Source organism: Lutzomyia longipalpis, chromosome 1, assembly GCF_024334085.1.
Source record: "Lutzomyia longipalpis isolate SR_M1_2022 chromosome 1, ASM2433408v1".
Lineage (NCBI taxonomy): Eukaryota > Metazoa > Arthropoda > Insecta > Diptera > Psychodidae > Lutzomyia > Lutzomyia longipalpis.
Genome location: NC_074707.1, coordinates 13,599,967 through 13,621,873, shown reverse-complemented (window position 1 = coordinate 13,621,873; position 21,907 = coordinate 13,599,967). Strand labels below are relative to the sequence as shown.

Sequence of the window (21,907 nt, the reverse complement as noted above, 5' to 3'; positions counted from 1 at the left end):
TGCGTGCCTCGAGTGAATTGATTTGTATTCAATTAACTGCACAAATTCCTCCCATCGATATGTGAATTGAAGAATCATTTCTCACATGATGTTTGTCAACAGAATAAGGATCAATTCGGTGAAATGCCATCAATTGGACGACTAAAGGATGGCAGTGCTGATGGGGGAGAGAATGGGGTGACTAATGCGGAAAATGGGAATTATCTTCAAGCTGAACTTCCCGGAAGGCGACATCGACGCTCATCGTGGCAGGCAAAATTTGAGCGTCGTCGCCGAAAGGTTGGCCTACCACCAACCTTGGATGACAATGAAGTTGCAGCGGAAGATGAGCTACCCATTGGCTATGCGCGACGCGAAAAAAGACACTCCTGGTGGAATATTCTCAAGCCGGAAAATCTCAAGCAGAGGTTAGAGCAAAATGTAACAATTTGAAGGCAATGCCACATTTGATTAATGCTTCTCCTCCTAACACACCTACCATTTGAAACATCAACGAACGAACAAAAAAAACTTGTGCTGAAGACTTGAAAGTTGCGAAATCCGGTGGATATGAAGGCTTTCTTGAAGTCTAATGAGCGGTGATTGGTCGCATAGTTAATTTGGTTGTGGTGCAACAAAGTGTTATTCACCTTATTTTCATCCAATTCATTCACTTTCACACATATCTGAAGCTCATAATTAAATTTACAGCCATTCTAGACGTGAGTAGGATTTACATGCGTACACATTTACACAGTGACGGAGGGATCACCTTTTCCCAACTCACTCTCTCACACTCGCTCCGACTCACTCTACAAAAAAGCCAGGTGCAAATGTGTGCAATTTACGGTATAATGTCTAAAATGTTGGGCATACACCGTGAGTCAATGAGAATTCCCACATGAAATGCTAAATGATTTAAATTGAAATATATTCTTCATGCAATTTGAATAATGTCTATACATATAGTTTGTATTCTATTTACATAGAAATTCCCGACATTTTAGAACCCCACTGTTCTGTGTATTTTTTATGTGATAAGAATTCACCTTACTGTCTTCGTAATATTTATTATTCCACTTCCAATAAATAAACATTAATCATTTCACTATAATTCGTGTACTTGGAATATTGTATTAAGTGCGCTATAAATTCTCAACAACATAATTAAGGCAACTTGGCTTACAGATTGTATCAGATTACAATACATCAGTGCAATTAAGCTCTCTTAAGGTTTGTCAGTTTATATATTATTCGGTACAATCTGAATAACTGACACCTAAATCGGAAGCACCTTGTGTTAAAAATTGACTTTTAAATATTGAATGTCTCAATTGAGGTAATATCTGTTGCGCTAAAAGGGAGTTTCAGTAGCAAGGAAAAGTCTCAATGGTTGAAATTACATCCCTAAAGAAGCAAAAGGGAAATATAATTGCTCGAGGAAACATTTTTTTTTTTTGGGATAAATACGGTATTTTGAGGTATTTTCGAAGTTGGTAACAATGAAAGGAAGAGAAGGTTGAATTAACGATTACAGGATAGAGCTTATATGTCATCTAATTTAAAATAAAATAGAAAAATATCTAAGCTTTGTCTTTATTTGTTTCTCATTTTCTTTGTTAAACTATATAAATTATTAAAAAGACTTCATGCAGATCTCCATTATAAATTTAATCGGAAATTAAGTTGGAAAATTCGTACATTTTCGAGTGCTCTCCCGGGAAATTACCACACTTTTCTTGAATCTTTCACAATGTCCTACAATAATTTATAAACGGAATTTGGTTATAACTTTGGGTTATTTCTCATGTATTGTACAATATTCTTGATTACAGTCTCATCCATAAAAGCGCTTTCCCATTGTCTACCCCCGAGAGTCCTTTATTATTGCTCCATAATGGAAATTTCCAATAATTAATTAAAGGAATAGAATAAATGTTTGTGGCGCCCTGAATAGGGGGCGCCACAGGGCTTTGGTCAACTCCCCCAGTAACCTCCACCCTCGTAGTCCTCAACTAAATCTACAGAGCACTTTCACTGCGCAGCCATACCCGCACAAGGCTGAGCTTCGACTAACTCTACTCTCATCATCCCTCTTTACCACTCTCCTATAATTACTCTCTCAGTGCTCTCCTACGTTCTCTTGAGGATTCTCGTATTCTCTCTCACCTATTTGAGGGTTTGTAACCTGGGGGCAGTAGCCGTTGCCGAGGGAAGGGCAGCCGTTACAGTTACCGCCAATCTAAGGGTACTCACTCTATGAGCTAGGTTAATATTCGCTGGATAGTGAGTCGGGTGCTACATGTTCGTTTATAGAACTCTTATGTTAAAACCCAAATTAAATTTTTCTGAACCCTCACTTAAAATTCACGAGACGTGATTTAAAAAAGCACGATTTTTATATAAACTAATCTGTCAAAGTTTTGTAGTGTACTGTGCTTTAAAGCTCAATTAAAAATTTCTGAAGAAAAAATCACAGCTAAAAAACAGAATGATTTTAAAGAAACTTATCTGTCAAAGCTTATTAGCTTTCTGTGCTTTAGAGCTCAAGAAAAAATCATCTTAGAGCTTTTTACAATTTATTTCTACAAAGAAATTCATCACAATTCCTCCTATTTTTGTAAAAGTTCACCACATAATTTTTATTTATTTAAAATAACTGTGCATTCAAAATGTCACACACTGTAGCCACAGAAGCATTGTGGAGTCGTGGGAAATTTACGCAGCAGTGTCGTAAATTTGAACATCAGTGTGGTTGTCTCGTAAAAAGTGATTTTTTTTGTAAATATGCACATCATTATCTGCTTTGGGGTGATGCAACTTTTATAGTGGGTCAAATTAAAACTATATTGTTTGCGTTTATTGCGCAATTAACACGTGAGGACGTGCTTTTTTGCTCTTCCTGCATTGTAAAGCTTTTGATAAGAAAATGACGTTTCTTTTGCATCTTATTTGACCTGTTTCTTGACTCTTTTCTTGTGTACACACTCTTAAAAAAAAATTGGTCAAATTGACCAAATCAATCTGTCATATGGCATTTTAGCCAAATTATTTCAGTTTTTATAACCGATTTATTAGGTTATATTGACTGAAGTTGAACAATGAAAGAAAGAAAGACCAATGTAAATGGTTAAAATGACTGAACCATTTAGTAAAAATGACTGAAGTCATTCGGTCACAAAACAGCGAAAGTCAAAAGAACAGAAGTTGTTTGGTTAAAATAACAGAATGAAATAGTCAAGAAAGTTGAAGTTATTCAGTGAATTAATATTATAGGCAAATTGGAACAGCTAATTTAGCAAAAGTTAATCAGTTACCATAACAGAAGTCATTTAGTGTCAGGAAAAAATGCGAATTTAAATCGTCAAAAAAGTTGAAGTTATTCAGTGAATTAATGCTATAAACAAATTGAAACAGCTAATTTAACAAAAGAGTAATCAGTTACAATAACAGAAGTTATTTAGTGTCAGGAAAAAATGCTAATTTAAATCGTCAAAAAAGCTGAAGTTAATCAGTGAATTAATATTATAGGCAAAATGGAACAGCTAATTTAGCAGAAGTTAATCAGTTACAATAGCAGAAGTTATTCGGTTTCATGAAAAATAACCAATTCAAATTTTTAAAAAGGCTGAAGCTATTTGGTTATCGAATACTGTACCAAACTAAAACAGCTAATTTAGCAGAAGTTAATCAGTTACAATAGCAGAAGTTATTCGGTTTCATGAAAAATAACCAATTCAAATTTTTAAAAAGGCTGAAGCTATTTGGTTATCGAATACTGTACCAAACTCAAACAGCCAATTTAGCAGAAGTTATTTGGTTTCATGAAAAATAACCAATTCAAATTTTTTAAAAAAGCTGAAGCTATTTGGTTATCGGATACTGTACCAAACTGGACCAGCTAATTTAGCAGAAGTTAATCAGTTACAATAGCAGAAGTTATTCGGTTTCATGAAAAATAACCAATTCAATTTTTTAAAAAAGCTGAAGCTATTTAGTTATCGGATACTGTACCAAACTGAAACAGCTAATTTAGCAGAAGTTAATCAATTACAATAGCAGAAGTTATTCGGTTTCATGAAAAATAACCAATTCAAATTTTTTAAAAAAGCTGAAGCTATTTGGTTATCGGATACTGTACCAAACTGGACCAGCTAATTTAGCAGAAGTTAATCAGTTACAATAGCAGAAGTTATTCGGTTTTATGAAAAATAACCAATTCAATTTTTTAAAAAAGCTGAAGCTATTTAGTTATCGGATACTGTACCAAACTGAAACAGCTAATTTAGCAGAAGTTAATCAATTACAATAGCAGAAGTTATTCGGTTTCATGAAAAATAACCAATTCAATTTTTTAAAAAAGCTGAAGCTATTTAGTTATCGGATACTGTACCAAACTGAAACAGCTAATTTAGCAGAAGTTAATCAGTTACAATAGCAGAAGTTATTCGGTTTCATGAAAAATAACCAATTCAATTTTTTTAAAAAAGCTGAAGCTATTTGGTTATCGGATACTGTACCAAACTGGAATAGCCAATTTAGCAGAAGTTAATCAGTTACAATAGCAGAAGTTGTTCGGTTTCATGAAAAATAACCAATTCAATTTTTTTAAAAAAGCTGAAGCTATTTGGTTATCGGATACTGTACCAAACTGGAACAGCTAATTTAGCAGAAGTTAATCAATTACAATAGCAGAAGTTATTCGGTTTCATGAAAAATAACCAATTCAAATTTTTTAAAAAAGCTGAAGCTATTTGGTTAACCATTTACAATAGCAGAAGTTATTCGATTTCATGAAAAATAACCAATTCAAAATTTTTAAAAAAGCTGAAGCTAGTTAGTTATCGGATATTGCAGTAAACTGAAACAGCTAATTTAGCAGAAGTTAATCAATTACAATAACAGAAGCTATTCAGTTTCATAAAAAAAGCTAATTTTATTAGTCATAAGAGAAAAAATTATTCAGTGAGTAAAAAGTGATGAAGATTCAAAATGGTCAGAAGAACAGAAATGATCCAATGACAACATAATTCTGCGATATCTTTTCATATGTTCTCATTTTTTTTACTGTCGTAGTTTGTCAACCAACTGAACGGTTTAAAATATCCTAAAATGTCACAAATTATTTAGTGACACAGTAATAATGCATATTAAAAAAAAACACAGGAGTTAATTGGTTAAAATAACAAAAATTATTCAAAAAATAATAATAAAGCAGAATAAAATTGTTAAAAAAGGAATTTGAAATTGTCAAAAACACAGAAATTATTCAGTCAAAGTTAATAAAGTAACCCATGTAACTGAAGTTATTTGGTCAAAAGAACAAAAGTCGTTTGGTTAAAAGACAATAAAAGCTGAATAGAATTATTAAAAAGGCCAAAAAAAATTGTCAAAAATACAGAAATTCTTTGGTCAAAAGTCGTAAAGCAACTCAAGTAACAGAATTTATTTGGTTGAAAAAACAAAGTCATTTGGTTAAAAGACAATAAAAGCTGAATAAAATTATTAAAAAGGCCAAAAAAAATTGTCAAAAATACCGAAATTCTTTGGTCAAAAGTCGTAAAGCAACTCAAGTAACAGAATTTATTTGGTTGAAAAAACAAAGTCATTTGGTTAAAAGACAATAAAAGCTGAATAAAATTATTAAAAAGGCCAAAAAAAATTGTCAAAAATACAGAAATTCTTCGGTCAAAGGTCATGAAGCAACTCAAGTAACAGAATTTATTTGGTCGAAATAACAAAGTCATTTGGTTAAAAGACAATAAAAGCTGAATAAAATTATTAAAAAGGCCAAAAAAAATTGTCAAAAATACAGAAATTCTTCGGTCAAAAGTCATGAAGTAACTCAAGTAACAGAATTTATTTGGTCGAAATAACAAAGTCATTTGGTTAAAAGACAATAAAAGCTGAATAAAATTATTAAAAAGGCCAAAAAAAATTGTCAAAAATACAGAAATTCTTTGGTCAAAAGTCGTAAAGCAACTCAAGTAACAGAATTTATTTGGTTGAAAAAACAAAGTCATTTGGTTAAAAGACAATAAAAGCTGAATAAAATTATTAAAAAGGCCAAAAAAATTGTCAAAAATACATAAATTCTTCGGTCAAAGTTAATAAAGTTACCCATGTAACTGAAGTTATTTGGTCAAAAGAACAAAAGTCATTTGGTTTAAAGACAACAAAGCTGAATCAAATTATTAAAAAAGCAATTTAAAATTGTCAGAAACACAAGTTACTCTGTCAAAGTTAGTAAAGTATCCCAAGTTATTTTGGCAAATGAGCTTTTATTATTTTGACTGCCTAATTTTGATATATTTACTAATTAACATCAGTATTTAATATATTAAATTATTAACAAAATGACAGAAATGATTCTGTTATTGGTTAATGAGTTATTAGCTGAAGTAAAAAGGTTAAATACTTTGGTGTGTTCTGGAAAATTCCATTCCTCAACCGAAGCATTCAGTTAAAGCAGATTGACGGAAGTTTTTGACAGCGTTCTGTTTTCTCCTGATTTCTTTGTAATTATGGAGTGAAAAACTGTGAAAAAATAGTGTAAAAGTAATGAAAATCCTTCATGAGTGATTATTTAAGAGTTTTCAAGTGCTATTGTAATGAAATTAGCAAGTTTTAGCACTAAAATTGAGATATTGCGTTGTGAGTGAAAAAAAAAACGAAGCCATTTTGTTTTCCTTTGTGAGTACGTTGACTGAAATGATTGGTTAAATCCGAATGGGTGAGTGGTACAAATATATTATATATAATCGTTTTTCTACAAATCAAACAAGTTTTGACATGTCATTCAGTCACTGAGCATTTCTTTTATTTGAATTAATTAATTCTGTTATAATATTATATAAATGAAAAACTTTTCCTTTTCTGATCAATTATATTTTCTTTTTTGACTATTTGATTCGGTTTTTTGTCTTTTATCCAAACAACTTTTGTTATTTTAACCAAATAACTTCAGTTACTTGGGCTACCTTATTAACTTTGACTGGAAAATTTTTGTGTTTTTTACAATTTCAAATTGCTTTTTTAATAATTTTATTCAGCTTTATTGTCTTTTATCCAAACAACTTTTGTTATTTTAACCAAATAACTTCAGTTACTTGGGCTACCTTATTAACTTTGACTGGAAAATTTTTGTGTTTTTGACAATTTCAAATTGCTTTTTTAATAATTTTATTCAGCTTTATTATCTTTTGTCTACCAAATTGTTTTCCGAATGCTATTTTATATTTTCCTTTTTTCACTTCTTTAACTTGCAATCATCGTTAATAGAGATATGTTAGTTTGGTTAATGATATGTTTAGCTGAAGTACAAAGGTTAAATACTTTGGCGTGTTCTGGAAAATTCCATTCCTCAACCGAAGCATTCAGTTAAAGCAGATTGATGGAAGTTTTTGACAGCGTTCTGTTTTCTCCTGATTTCTTTGTAATTATGGAGTGAAAAACTGTGAAAAAATAGTGTAAAAGTAATGAAAATCCTTCATGAGTGATTATTTAAGAGTTTTCAAGTGCTATTGTAATGAAATTAGCAAGTTTTAGCACTAAAATTGAGATATTGCGTTGTGAGTGAAAAAAACGAAGCCATTTTGTTTTCCTTTGTGAGTACGTTGACTGAAATGATTGGTTAAATCCGAATGGGTGAGTGGTGCAAATATATTATATATATATTCGTTTTTCTACAAATCAAACAAGTTTTGACATGTCATTCAGTCACTGAGCATTTCTTTTATTTGAATTAATTAATTCTTTTATAATATTATATAAATGAAAAACTTTTCCTTTTCTGATCAATTATATTTTCTTTTTTGACTATTTGATTCGGCTTTTTTATCTTTTAACCAAACAACTTTTGTTATTTTAACCAAATAACTTCAGTTACTTGGGCTACCTTATTAACTTTGACTGGAAAATTTTTGTGTTTTTTACAATTTCAAATTGCTTTTTTAATAATTTTATTCAGCTTTATTGTCTTTTATCCAAACAACTTTTGTTATTTTAACCAAATAACTTCAGTTACTTGGGCTACCTTATTAACTTTGACTGGAAAATTTTTGTGTTTTTGACAATTTCAAATTGCTTTTTTAATAATTTTATTCAGCTTTATTGTCTTTTAACCAAACAACTTTTGTTATTTTAACCAAATAACTTCAGTTACTTGGGCTACCTTATTAACTTTGACTGGAAAATTTCTGTGTTTTTGACAATTTCAAATTGCTTTTTTAATAATTTTATTCAGCTTTATTATCTTTTAATCAAAGGACTTTTGTTCTTTTGACCAAATAATTTCTGTTACTTGAGTTGCTTCATGAATTTTGACCGCAGAATTTCTATATTTTCGCTGTGTTTCTTTCAGACACAGCTTTTTGTGTACCGAGCAAAATCGAAAGTCGTCAGATCGGGCTCAAACTTGGGATGAGCACAAATTAGGGTCCCCACATTCCAAAAAACGTATGCGCCAAAAAAATTTTTTTCCGGCCGGCCGGCCGTCTGCAGTATAACACTAAATTGCGAGGGAACTGTGATAGATAGAGACTTGCGGCTAAACCTATAAACCAATACCTATAAACCGGTTTTGCCTATATCTCAGATATCTAAAAATCTGAAATTTTGATATGTTGTAGGGGACATCAAGCTCTCAACATACCCTACAACTCTCTAGAACATCCGAAGTTTCAAAAGTGACCGCTAGAGGGCCAAAAAACGAAAACAAAATTTTCGATGAGTTTTCGATGAATATCTCGAAAACGGCGACATATTGTTACGATTTTTGGGAGAAATAAAATTACCGGAAATAAACAAACGGTTATTATGAATTCAAATGAAACGAAACACGGCGAAATGCCGAAAGAGATTAAGATGAAGAAGAAGATAGGACCCATCAAAAATATGTTTCGAGGTCGGTCGGCAGCTAAAATTTTGTCCGCAGTTTATTTTTTCATTCGGGTGGATTTATCTCGCTTTGGGAGCGTTCGGCGTGGGTGCAGAAAATTTCCGCGGTTTTCTTCAAAAATTCGTCAATTTGAGACTTTGTGGTTTGAGAGTGCAAAAATGATGGAAAATTCACGCAGAAGAGATGCGGTAAGTAATTTTACAATTTTCTTAATTAATTTGGGTAATTTTATCTTTTTGATCCTACTAGATTTCACAAATATCTTTTGTGGAATGTTTTAGTAGCATCAGATTGATGAAATTGATAGAAAACAATGAGAAAAAAATTAATTATTTTGATCTAAAAATTCTTCATTGCAAAAAAAGAGCCCGAAATTGATTTTTCTTTTTTTTTTTAAATTAATTTTCTCAAGATATAAAAACAAAAACTTTTGTAAACAAGAAAAAAAAAGAACAATTTATCAATTTTTACTATAGGTATTTCAGATCGTTTTTGGAACACAATCAGTGCCCAGGATGACCAGCCCGGAAGCCTTACCCGGATGCCCTATTCAGGAAGCCCTGCCTGGACCCCTACCCGCATGGCCTGCCTGAATGCTCTACCCGGATGCCCTGCCCGCTTTTGCTTTAATTTTTGACAACATTCCAAAATGCGGAAATGTATGTTAATTCTTCTGATTCGTATTTTTTCAAAAAATTCATTATTATTCTAAACTTTTTTTTCCATATTTTAGATCCGTTTGAAGCACAAAACTGTCCGTGCCTGGCTTCAGTCCTCAATTTCTGGGATCCGGTCTTACACAACTTTATGCAACATAATTTTCCGGAAATGGAAGGTGAGAAAGATGAAAAAATATTTAGAATACTTTTTCCTAAGATTTTCTTTTATTTTTTAAAGTCCCGGAAGTCACAAAGGTGAAGAGGAGAGATCATCTGAAAAGCCGCCCAGCATCGAAGGAGACAGCAGGAGAAGGAAAAGGCAACGCCGGATATATTTTTTCAATATTTTTTTGTAAATTTTAAAAATATTAAATAAATCTATATAATAAAGGTCTGTTTGTTGGTAATCTTCCGTCGTGTTCGGCTATACAAATCTACACCGTTTGACCGATTGCGATGAAATTTGGTACAGACGCTCCTTATATCAGTCTGTTTCGAGTGGCCGTATTCATTTTCCCCCCAAAGCCCCCCTTTAGGTAGCCCCCATATAAAATTCATGCATTTTTTGCGAATTTTTAAATTTGGCGCCGGAAATGTTGCTTGAAAATGATTTCTTCTCTTTGCAAATTTTTTTCTTTGGGTTTAATGAGTGGCCCTATTTTTTTTTACTTATAAACCATCACAATTTTTTTCTCCAAAATTTGCGCGAAGCGCAACAAATCCCCGCGAAGCAATTTGCAAAAAAAAACGCTTTTTTTAAATTCAAAACGAATTTCAACGGTATAACAGATTGGTGAATTTTTTCAGAAAACTGCGGAAATATTCTGCAGAAAAAGTGTCCCAGCGCCATACAAAATTTCTAAAGAATTTCTAAAGAACACGTGTTCAGAATACCTTTAGTGCTTTCGAATTTTTCTGCAGAAATTCGGCAGCTAGTTTTTGATGGGGAGGAGAGGTCATAACCTCAAAGTTTTACCCCCAAAACCCTATATAAGTGCGGGAAGTGACTGCAGAAGTGCCTCGGATTCCATGAGCTCCACACTTAGAAGAAGAGGAGCTGCTGGTAGCCAGCCACCTAGAAGGCAGAAGAAATACCCCGGTTCCACGAGCCCCCAGTCTGAGAGGAGCGTTTGTGGCAGTGTCGAGCCAGGAAGGATGTCAATTGACTTAAGTCACACCGGGATCCAGGGCGTGAGGAGAGATCTCACAAAATCCCCAATCACCAGAAAATCTGTCGGAGAATCTAGTGGGCCCGAATCGAAGGATGTCTTGGATGATGATCTACCATATTGGAGTCATTTATCGTCCACTTCCTGCCCAGTGCCTCGCTCCAGGGAGGCTCATCCCCATCAGGAGCCACGAGGTCGTACCCGGATAGACCAAGCTTTGGTCATCTCCCACACTGGTGAAGAAATCAATGCCCACTGCTGCATCCCAAGGAGATTCATCACGAAGTGATTCACGGCGGAATAATAGATCCGGAAGGTAGCTCCATTGCTTTTCCGGAGGCTGCCCTAACTCTTACCTGGGATTATTCTTCAGAATTTATGCCACACTTATTCTTAAAAATAAACAGATCCTGAGGTGACCTATGCTGTTTTTCTTCCCCTCCCTCTCTCTTCTAGGCTCTCGTGGAATCTCATTCTTTGGGGCTACTTTAAAGCCGAATATGATAAGGGTAAATTTCATCACAAAAAAATTTTTTTTTAAATTTTTTGATATATTGTAGCTGACTATATTATCTAGGCTCCATGCCAAAAATGCAGAAAATCTATGGATCCGTTCTCGAGATATAGCCTTCCAAAGTTGGCATGTCATATCTCGGGTTCTACAAGTCCGATGTTGATCAACTCAAGCGCAAATGAAAGGTTTCGTGAAACTCTACAAATGTCTAGAACATTGCAACTTCGAGAAATGACCGCAAGAGACGCTAAAATCGAAAACAAAACTTTCGAAAATTTCGAACTCGAATTTTTTGAAAATGGCGACATAATTTTTTTTCGTTTTTCGATATGTTATAGCTGACTTCAAGACATGACTTTTCAACTTTTCCCGACTTTACGCGTATTTAAATTAATTCGCGTTCTAAGTTTGCTCTCACAAAATTAATACACTGAAAGAAACACAGCTCTCGTTAGCTTGGTCAGCTTACCAGTACATTTCCTAATTTTCTTTACATGATCTTGAAGTAATAAAACTCCCCTATACACCAATGTAGAATTCATCACGAAATATGAATAGATTTTAATTCTATGACGATTGAAAAAAGTCGAATTGGCTACTTTTGTCAGCAAAATCCTCCAAGGGTTAAAAAGATTTACTGAGATTTTGGTCCAAATATAACAGGGGTATTTTTCCGAACAACTGTGGCCTTGTCCGTTCCTTGGCCTTTGAGCGCAGAAGCACAGGAATTTGACTTCAAATCCCAGATGCTCCTGGCAGGTAGAAGCGAATCCAGAATATTCGGAATCAAACCCTTTTTCATATTCTAAAACAGACTGCTTTTTAATCTATGGAAATGTCTCATGTGGTCTTTCAAAACATAATTCACAAAAAATTCAATATTTTTCCACATAAAATATCCTGAAACAAATCCAAATACTCAAATTCATGTAGAATAATCGTCAATATGGTCTATACGTTGACACTAAATAATATTTCTATGGATAAAAAACTCACAAAAAATTGAAAAGGCACCTCGACAGATCCTTACAAATCATATGATTTTGTAAAAAAAATCATTTCAACCTTTCATTTGCGCTTGAGTTGATAAAGATCGGACTTGTAGAACCCGAGATATGACATGCCAACTTTGAAAGGCTATATCTCGAAAACGAATCCATAGATTTTCTTCATTTTTGGCATGGAGCTAGATAATATGGTCAGCTATAACATATATGGATCCGCGCCAAAGGCACATTTCGGCACGAATCGGGAATGGTCGCGCGCCACCTATCAACGGTCAAAAACCTGTCATATACTCTCCCAAAAAGCGCGCAATAGACACGACATGCACGCCAACGCAGTGAAGCAAAATTCTCAATTATATTATTAATTCTCTTATATTCTTTGTTAATTTAAATAAATATTGAAGTTGTGAAGTGGAAGGAGATTTTTCAATGCTGGAAATCCGGTCGCTTCGACCCGGAAGCCACAACTAACGCCCTATATTTCTCCAGGTACGTCCACCTCACCTTCCAATATAAAAAAATGAAAAAAAAATTATGTCGCCGTTTTCGAGATATTTATCGAAAACTAATCGAAAATTTTGTTTTCGATTTTTGGCCCCCTAGCAGTCACTTTTGAAACTTCGTATGTTCTAGAGAGTTGTAGGGTTTGTTGAGAGCTTTCATTTAAGCCCGGGTTGATCGAAATCGGTCAAGCCGTTTTCGAGTTATGGTCGATTTTCGATGAAAAATTTTGGCGGCCATATTGACTAAACGGCTTGACCGATTTTCGAAAATGAGGTATCGTTGGAAAGCTCTTGATGTCCCCTACAACATAAAAAAATTTCAGATTTTTAGCTATTACAGGGGCTGAGATATAGCGAAAACAAAATTTTGAGGTTATTCAAAATGGCGGACGGGGGGGAGGGGGGTAAAATTTGACGTCATAATCGGATGTCTTCCAGTCGATATTTAAACTTTGCCGTTTACCACAAGTCTCTATCTATCACCGTTCTCTCGCAATTTAGCATTGTACTCCGGCCGGACGGCCGGCCGGCCGGAAAAAAAATTTTTTTGGCGCATACGTTTTTTGGAATGTGGGGACCCTAATTCGTGCTCATCCCAAGTTTGAGCCCGATCTGACGACTTTCGATTTTGCTCGGTACACAAAAGCTGTGTCTGAAAGAAACACAGCTAAAATTTCAGCCAGAATACCAAAATCTTTCCTTTTCTATTATGACGTAAAATGTGTCTCGGCTACTTGGTCTAGATGTAAAACTTTTTAGACCTTAAAATTTTAGAAGCTTTTTGTGAAAATGTCAAAAAACCTTGTAACTCACGAATTGTAAGAAACGAAAAGAAAATATTTTTGCTAGAATCTACCTCATTTGGGAGAAAAAATCGAGCGCAGTCTTAATAACTTTTGTTTTTTTTTTTATTAATTCCATTTTCTTTTTTGACTATTTAATTCAACTTTTTATATCTTTTAATCAAATGATTTAGTAATTTCGACCAAATAAATTCTGTTACTTGAGTTGCTTCATGACTTTTGACCGAAGAATTTCTGTATTTTTGACAATTTTTTTTGGCCTTTTTAATAATTTTATTCAGCTTTTATTGTCTTTTAACCAAATGACTTTTGTTATTTTGATCAAATAACTTCAGTTACTTGAGTTACTTCATGACTTTTGACCGAAGAATTTCTGTATTTTTGACAATTTTTTTTGGCCTTTTTAATAATTTTATTCAGCCTTTATTGTCTTTTAACCAAATGACTTTGTTATTTCGACCAAATAAATTCTGTTACTTGAGTTACTTCATGACCTTTGACCGAAGAATTTCTGTATTTTTGACAATTTTTTTTGGCCTTTTTAATAATTCTATTCAGCTTTTATTGTCTTTTAACCAAACGACTTTTGTTATTTTGATCAAATAACTTCAGTTACTTGAGTTACTTCATGACTTTTGACCGAAGAATTTCTGTATTTTTGACAATTTTTTTTGGCCTTTTTAATAATTCTATTCAGCTTTTATTGTCTTTTAACCAAATGACTTTTGTTATTTTGATCAAATAACTTCAGTTACTTGAGTTACTTCATGACCTTTGACCGAAGAATTTCTGTATTTTTGACAATTTTTTTTGGCCTTTTTAATAATTTTATTCAGCTTTTATTGTCTTTTAACAAAATGACTTTGTAATTTCGACCAAATAACTTCAGTTACTTGAGTTACTTCATGACTTTTGACCGAAGAATTTCTGTATTTTTGACAATTTTTTTGGCCTTTTTAATAATTTTATTCAGCTTTTATTGTCTTTTAACCAAATGACTTTGTAATTTCGACCAAATAACTTCAGTTACTTGAGTTGCTTCATGACCTTTGACCGAAGAATTTCTGTATTTTTGACAATTTTTTTTGGCCTTTTTAATAATTTTATTCAGCTTTTATTGTCTTTTAACAAAATGACTTTGTTATATTGATCAAATAACTTCAGTTACTTGAGTTACTTCATGACTTTTGACCGAAGAATTTCTGTATTTTTGACAATTTTTTTTGGCCTTTTTAATAATTTTATTCAGCTTTTATTGTCTTTTAACAAAATGACTTTTGTTATTTTGATCAAATAACTTCAGTTACTTGAGTTACTTCATAACTTTTGACCGAAGAATTTCTGTATTTTTGACAATTTTTTTTTGGCCTTTTTAATAATTTTATTCAGCTTTTATTGTCTTTTAACCAAAGATCTTTGGTTTTTCGACCAAATAAATTCTGTTACTTGAGTTACTTCATGACTTTTGACCGAAGAATTTCTGTATTTTTGACAATTTTTTTTGGCCTTTTTAATAATTTTATTCAGCTTTTATTGTCTTTTAACCAAATGACTTTGTTATTTCGACCAAATAAATTCTGTTACTTGAGTTACTTCATGACCTTTGACCGAAGAATTTCTGTATTTTTGACAATTTTTTTTGACCTTTTTAATAATTTTATTCAGCTTTTATTGTCTTTTAACCAAATGACTTTTGTTATTTTGATCAAATAACTTCAGTTACTTGAGTTACTTCATGACTTTTGACCGAAGAATTTCTGTATTTTTGACAATTTTTTTTGGCCTTTTTAATAATTTTATTCAGCCTTTATTGTCTTTTAACCAAATGACTTTGTTATTTCGACCAAATAAATTCTGTTACTTGAGTTACTTCATGACCTTTGACCGAAGAATTTCTGTATTTTTGACAATTTTTTTTGGCCTTTTTAATAATTCTATTCAGCTTTTATTGTCTTTTAATCAAACGACTTTTGTTATTTTGATCAAATAACTTCAGTTACTTGAGTTACTTCATGACCTTTGACCGAAGAATTTCTGTATTTTTGACAATTTTTTTTGGCCTTTTTAATAATTTTATTCAGCTTTTATTGTCTTTTAACAAAATGACTTTTGTTATTTTGATCAAATAACTTCAGTTACTTGAGTTACTTCATGACTTTTGACCGAAGAATTTCTGTATTTTTGACAATTTTTTTTGGCCTTTTTAATAATTTTATTCAGCTTTTATTGTCTTTTAACCAAATGACTTTGTTATTTCGACCAAATAAATTCTGTTACTTGAGTTACTTCATGACCTTTGACCGAAGAATTTCTGTATTTTTGACAATTTTTTTTGGCCTTTTTAATAATTTTATTCAGCTTTTATTGTCTTTTAACCAAATGACTTTGTTATTTCGACCAAATAAATTCTGTTACTTGAGTTACTTCATGACCTTTGACCGAAGAATTTCTGTATTTTTGACAATTTTTTTTGGCCTTTTTAATAATTTTATTCAGCCTTTATTGTCTTTTAACCAAATGACTTTGTTATTTCGACCAAATAAATTCTGTTACTTGAGTTACTTCATGACCTTTGACCGAAGAATTTCTGTATTTTTGACAATTTTTTTTGGCCTTTTTAATAATTTTATTCAGCTTTTATTGTCTTTTAACAAAATGACTTTTGTTATTTTGATCAAATAACTTCAGTTACTTGAGTTACTTCATGACTTTTGACCGAAGAATTTCTGTATTTTTGACAATTTTTTTTGGCCTTTTTAATAATTTTATTCAGCTTTTATTGTCTTTTAACCAAATGACTTTGTTATTTCGACCAAATAAATTCTGTTACTTGAGTTACTTCATGACCTTTGACCGAAGAATTTCTGTATTTTTGACAATTTTTTTTGGCCTTTTTAATAATTTTATTCAGCTTTTATTGTCTTTTAACCAAATGACTTTGTTATTTCGACCAAATAAATTCTGTTACTTGAGTTACTTCATGACCTTTGACCGAAGAATTTCTGTATTTTTGACAATTTTTTTTGGCCTTTTTAATAATTTTATTCAGCTTTTATTGTCTTTTAACAAAATGACTTTTGTTATTTTGATCAAATAACTTCAGTTACTTGAGTTACTTCATGACTTTTGACCGAAGAATTTCTGTATTTTTGACAATTTTTTTTGGCCTTTTTAATAATTTTATTCAGCCTTTATTGTCTTTTAACCAAATGACTTTGTTATTTCGACCAAATAAATTCTGTTACTTGAGTTACTTCATGACCTTTGACCGAAGAATTTCTGTATTTTTGACAATTTTTTTTGGCCTTTTTAATAATTTTATTCAGCTTTTATTGTCTTTTAACCAAATGACTTTGTTTTTTCAACCAAATAAATTCTGTTACTTGAGTTACTTCATGACTTTTGACCGAAGAATTTCTGTATTTTTGACAATTTTTTTTGGCCTTTTTAATAATTTTATTCAGCTTTTATTGTCTTTTAACCAAATGACTTTGTTATTTCGACCAAATAAATTCTGTTACTTGAGTTACTTCATGACTTTTGACCGAAGAATTTCTGTATTTTTGACAATTTTTTTTGGCCTTTTTAATAATTTTATTCAGCTTTTATTGTCTTTTAACCAAATGACTTTGTTATTTCAACCAAATAAATTCTGTTACTTGAGTTGCTTTACGACTTTTGACCAAAGAATTTCTGTATTTTTGACAATTTTTTTTGGCCTTTTTAATAATTTTATTCAGCTTTTATTGTCTTTTAACAAAATGACTTTTGTTATTTTGATCAAATAACTTCAGTTACTTGAGTTACTTCATGACTTTTGACCGAAGAATTTCTGTATTTTTGACAATTTTTTTTTGGCCCTTTTAATAATTTTATTCAGCTTTTATTGTCTTTTAACCAAAGATCTTTGGTTTTTCGACCAAATAAATTCTGTTACTTGAGTTACTTCATGACCTTTGACCGAAGAATTTCTGTATTTTTGACAATTTTTTTTGGCCTTTTTAATAATTTTATTCAGCTTTTATTGTCTTTTAACCAAATGACTTTTGTTATTTCGATCAAATAACTTCAGTTACTTCATGACCTTTGACCGAAGAATTTCTGTATTTTTGACAATTTTTTTGGCCTTTTTAATAATTTTATTCAGCTTTTATTGTCTTTTAACCAAATGACTTTGTTATTTCGACCAAATAAATTCTGTTACTTGAGTTACTTCATGACCTTTGACCGAAGAATTTCTGTATTTTTGACAATTTTTTTTGGCCTTTTTAATAATTCTATTCAGCTTTTATTGTCTTTTAACCAAACGACTTTTGTTATTTTGATCAAATAACTTCAGTTACTTGAGTTACTTCATGACTTTTGACCGAAGAATTTCTGTATTTTTGACAATTTTTTTTGGCCTTTTTAATAATTCTATTCAGCTTTTATTGTCTTTTAACCAAATGACTTTTGTTATTTTGATCAAATAACTTCAGTTACTTGAGTTACTTCATGACCTTTGACCGAAGAATTTCTGTATTTTTGACAATTTTTTTTGGCCTTTTTAATAATTTTATTCAGCTTTTATTGTCTTTTAACAAAATGACTTTGTAATTTCGACCAAATAACTTCAGTTACTTGAGTTACTTCATGACTTTTGACCGAAGAATTTCTGTATTTTTGACAATTTTTTTTGGCCTTTTTAATAATTCTATTCAGCTTTTATTGTCTTTTAACCAAATGACTTTTGTTATTTTGATCAAATAACTTCAGTTACTTGAGTTACTTCATGACTTTTGACCGAAGAATTTCTGTATTTTTGACAATTTTTTTTGGCCTTTTTAATAATTCTATTCAGCTTTTATTGTCTTTTAACCAAATGACTTTTGTTATTTTGATCAAATAACTTCAGTTACTTGAGTTACTTCATGACTTTTGACCGAAGAATTTCTGTATTTTTGACAATTTTTTTTGGCCTTTTTAATAATTTTATTCAGCTTTTATTGTCTTTTAACCAAATGACTTTTGTTATTTTGATAATAATAATAATAATAATTTATTAAATTCCTTATACAGACTAGTGTATCGGACTTTGTTATTTTGATCAAATAACTTCAGTTACTTGAGTTACTTCATGACTTTTGACCGAAGAATTTCTGTATTTTTGACAATTTTTTTGGCCTTTTTAATAATTTTATTTAGATTTTATTGTCTTTTAACAAAATGACTTTTGTTATTTTGATCAAATAACTTCAGTTACTTGAGTTACTTCATGACTTTTGACCGAAGAATTTCTGTATTTTTGACAATTTTTTTGGCCTTTTTAATAATTTTATTCAGCTTTTATTGTCTTTTAACAAAATGACTTTTGTTATTTTGATCAAATAACTTCAGTTACTTGAGTTACTTCATGACTTTTGACCGAAGAATTTCTGTATTTTTGACAATTTTTTTGGCCTTTTTAATAATTTTATTTAGATTTTATTGTCTTTTAACCAAATGACTTTTGTTATTTTGATCAAATAATTTCCCTTATCCTCTAAAAGGGAATAAAAAAAGAATTCTTTTTCTTTAACTCAGTCTTTAATTGAAAAGCCTCTTTCATTTAAAGTATTAATGGGTATTGTAAAAGAGAAAGGAAAATGCTTTAAGAGAAAATAAAAGAAATATTTTTTTTTAATTTTGTTTTTTTTTTTATTAAAAATCCTGTTAACGTGACTCATCCCAAATTTAAGTTAGATCTGAAGATTTTGCATTTTAGAGTGGAATTCAGAAAAGCCGAAGTACTTCAGTAAAATTGACTGAATAATTCAGTTAAATGACATTGCGAAAATGCTGTAACTATTTGAATTGGTCAAAACGGCCGATGAACTTCAGTAAAATTAATCAAATAATTCAGTTAAAACGTATTGCCTGAGTGCTTCAACCATATGAATTGGTCGAAACGACCTATAAACTTCAGTAAAATTGATAAAATAATTCAGTTAAAGCGTACCAATCATTTGAATTGGACAAAATATGTACTCCTTCACTGAATCAAACTGTTTAATATCACTTACCAAAGAAATTTGTTAAATCACCCCTTCACTGAAAAAAATGGTCAAATATCTTCCACTGTATTAATTGGTCAAAAAGACTGAAGTACTACAGTGGAAGACCGAGACCAAATAATTCAGTCCCGATCTTCCACTGTATTAATTTGTCAAAAAGACTGAAGTACTACATTGGAAGACCGAGACCAAATAATTCAGTCCTGATCTTCCACTGTATTAATTTGTCAAAAAGTCTGAAGTACTACATTGGAAGACCGAGACCAAATAATTCAGTCCCGATCTTCCACTGTATTAATTTGTCAAAAAGACTGAAGTACTACAGTGGAAGACCGAGACCAAATAATTCAGTCCCGATCTTCCACTGTATTAATTTGTCAAAAAGACTGAAGTACTACAGTGGAAGACCGAGACCAAATAATTCAGTCCCGATCTTCCACTGTATTAATTTGTCAAAAAGACTGAAGTACTACAGTGGAAGACCGAGACCAAATAATTCAGTCCTGATCTTCCACTGTATTAATTTGTCAAAAAGACTGAAGTACTACAGTGGAAGACCGAGACCAAATAATTCAGTCCCGATCTTCCACTGTATTAATTTGTCAAAAAGACTGAAGTACTACATTGGAAGACCGAGACCAAATAATTCAGTCCCGATCTTCCACTGTATTAATTTGTCAAAAAGACTGAAGTACTACATTGGAAGACCGAGATCAAATAATTCAGTCCTGATCTTCCACTGTATTAATTTGTCAAAAAGACTGAAGTAGTACATTGGAAGACCGAGACCAAATAATTCAGTCCTGATCTTCCACTGTATTAATTTGTCAAAAAGACTGAAGTACTACATTGGAAGACCGAGACCAAATAATTCAGTCCTGATCTTCCACTGTATTAATTTGTCAAAAAGACTGAAGTACTACATTGGAAGACCGAGACCAAATAATTCAGTCCTGATCTTCCACTGTATTAATTTGTCAAAAAGACTGAAGTACTACATTGGAAGACCGAGACCAAATAATTCAGTCCCGATCTTCCACTGTATTAATTTGTCAAAAAGACTGAAGTACTACAGTGGAAGACCGAGACCAAATAATTCAGTCCCGATCTTCCACTGTATTAATTTGTCAAAAAGACTGAAGTACTACAGTGGAAGACCGAGACCAAATAATTCAGTCCCGATCTTCCACTGTATTAATTTGTCAAAAAGACTGAAGTACTACATTGGAAGACCGAGACCAAATAATTCAGTCCCGATCTTCCACTGTATTAATTTGTCAAAAAGACTGAAGTACTACATTGGAAGACCGAGACCAAATAATTCAGTCCCGATCTTCCACTGTATTAATTTGTCAAAAAGACTGAAGTACTACATTGGAAGACCGAGACCAAATAATTCAGTCCCGATCTTCCACTGTATTAATTTGTCAAAAAGACTGAAGTACTACATTGGAAGACCGAGACCAAATAATTCAGTCCTGATCTTCCACTGTATTAATTTGTCAAAAAGACTGAAGTACTACATTGGAAGACCGAGACCAAATAATTCAGTCCTGATCTTCCACTGTATTAATTTGTCAAAAAGACTGAAGTACTACAGTGGAAGACCGAGACCAAATAATTCAGTCCCGATCTTCCACTGTATTGATTTGTCAAAAAGACTGAAGTACGGAATAATTTAGTTAAATTTCATTCTGCGAAGCTCTTCCACCATTTTATTTCGTCGAAACGACCGAAATGCTTTAGTAAAATTGACTGAATAATTCAGTTAAGTGACATTGCAGGACCGCTTGAACCATTTTAAATGGTCAAAATGACCGAACTATTTCAGTGAAATTGACTAAATAATTCAGTTAAATCACCTAGCCGGAGTGTTTCAACTATTTGAATTTGTCAAAACGACCGATGAACTTCAATTAAATTGACAAAATAATTCAGTTAAAGCCTTTTGCGTGAGTGTTTTAACCATATGAATTGGTCAAAATCGATGAAAAAATGGTTAAGTATCTTCGACCAAATAAATTAGTCAAAATACTCTCGATGAAAAAAAAATGGTCAAATATTGACCAAAAAAATTGGTCAAAAAAACAAAATTTTTGACCAAAGTAAAACAGTGGAAGATCGAGACCGAAATTTTCAGTTAAAAAAGCTGAAGTATTTTTAACAGTGCATACATACGTATGTATGTATATAGTTTATTTATGTAAACGATTAGTCTCTGCAGCACTGGCATAAAAAGTTTCTCCAGTGTCATTGCTATCAGTTTCAGTTTCACAACAAACTCCCCAAGAAGTTTATACTTGAGGTTGGTGTGTTGATTCGATGGAAAGAGATTTATGATT

The 21,907-nt window shown here is 31.8% G+C and overlaps 1 protein-coding gene and 1 long non-coding RNA gene across 30 annotated transcripts in view; both read left to right on the top strand.

Annotated features, from left to right (window-relative positions):
* LOC129791433 (TLD domain-containing protein 2) overlaps positions 1 to 21,907 on the top strand; it is a 98,532-nt gene that overhangs the window by 39,969 nt on the left and 36,656 nt on the right. For 18 of the 28 annotated variants that reach the window (XM_055829712.1, XM_055829657.1, XM_055829675.1 and 15 more), the window contains one exon: positions 103 to 407. The exons of the other annotated variants lie outside the window; for them this stretch is intronic. In XM_055829712.1, the coding sequence (XP_055685687.1) occupies positions 103 to 407 (305 nt within the window). The remainder of the gene's footprint in view (positions 1 to 102; positions 408 to 21,907) is intronic. 28 annotated transcript variants of the gene reach the window in all.
* Positions 7,226 to 9,910, top strand: LOC129792896 (uncharacterized). Of its 2 annotated transcripts, XR_008750853.1 has the most exons (4): positions 8,261 to 9,066; positions 9,364 to 9,537; positions 9,612 to 9,713; positions 9,776 to 9,910. It is a non-coding gene; the product is annotated as an uncharacterized LOC129792896 (long non-coding RNA). The 2 variants fall into 2 exon arrangements; XR_008750852.1 differs by having other exon boundaries at positions 7,226 to 9,537.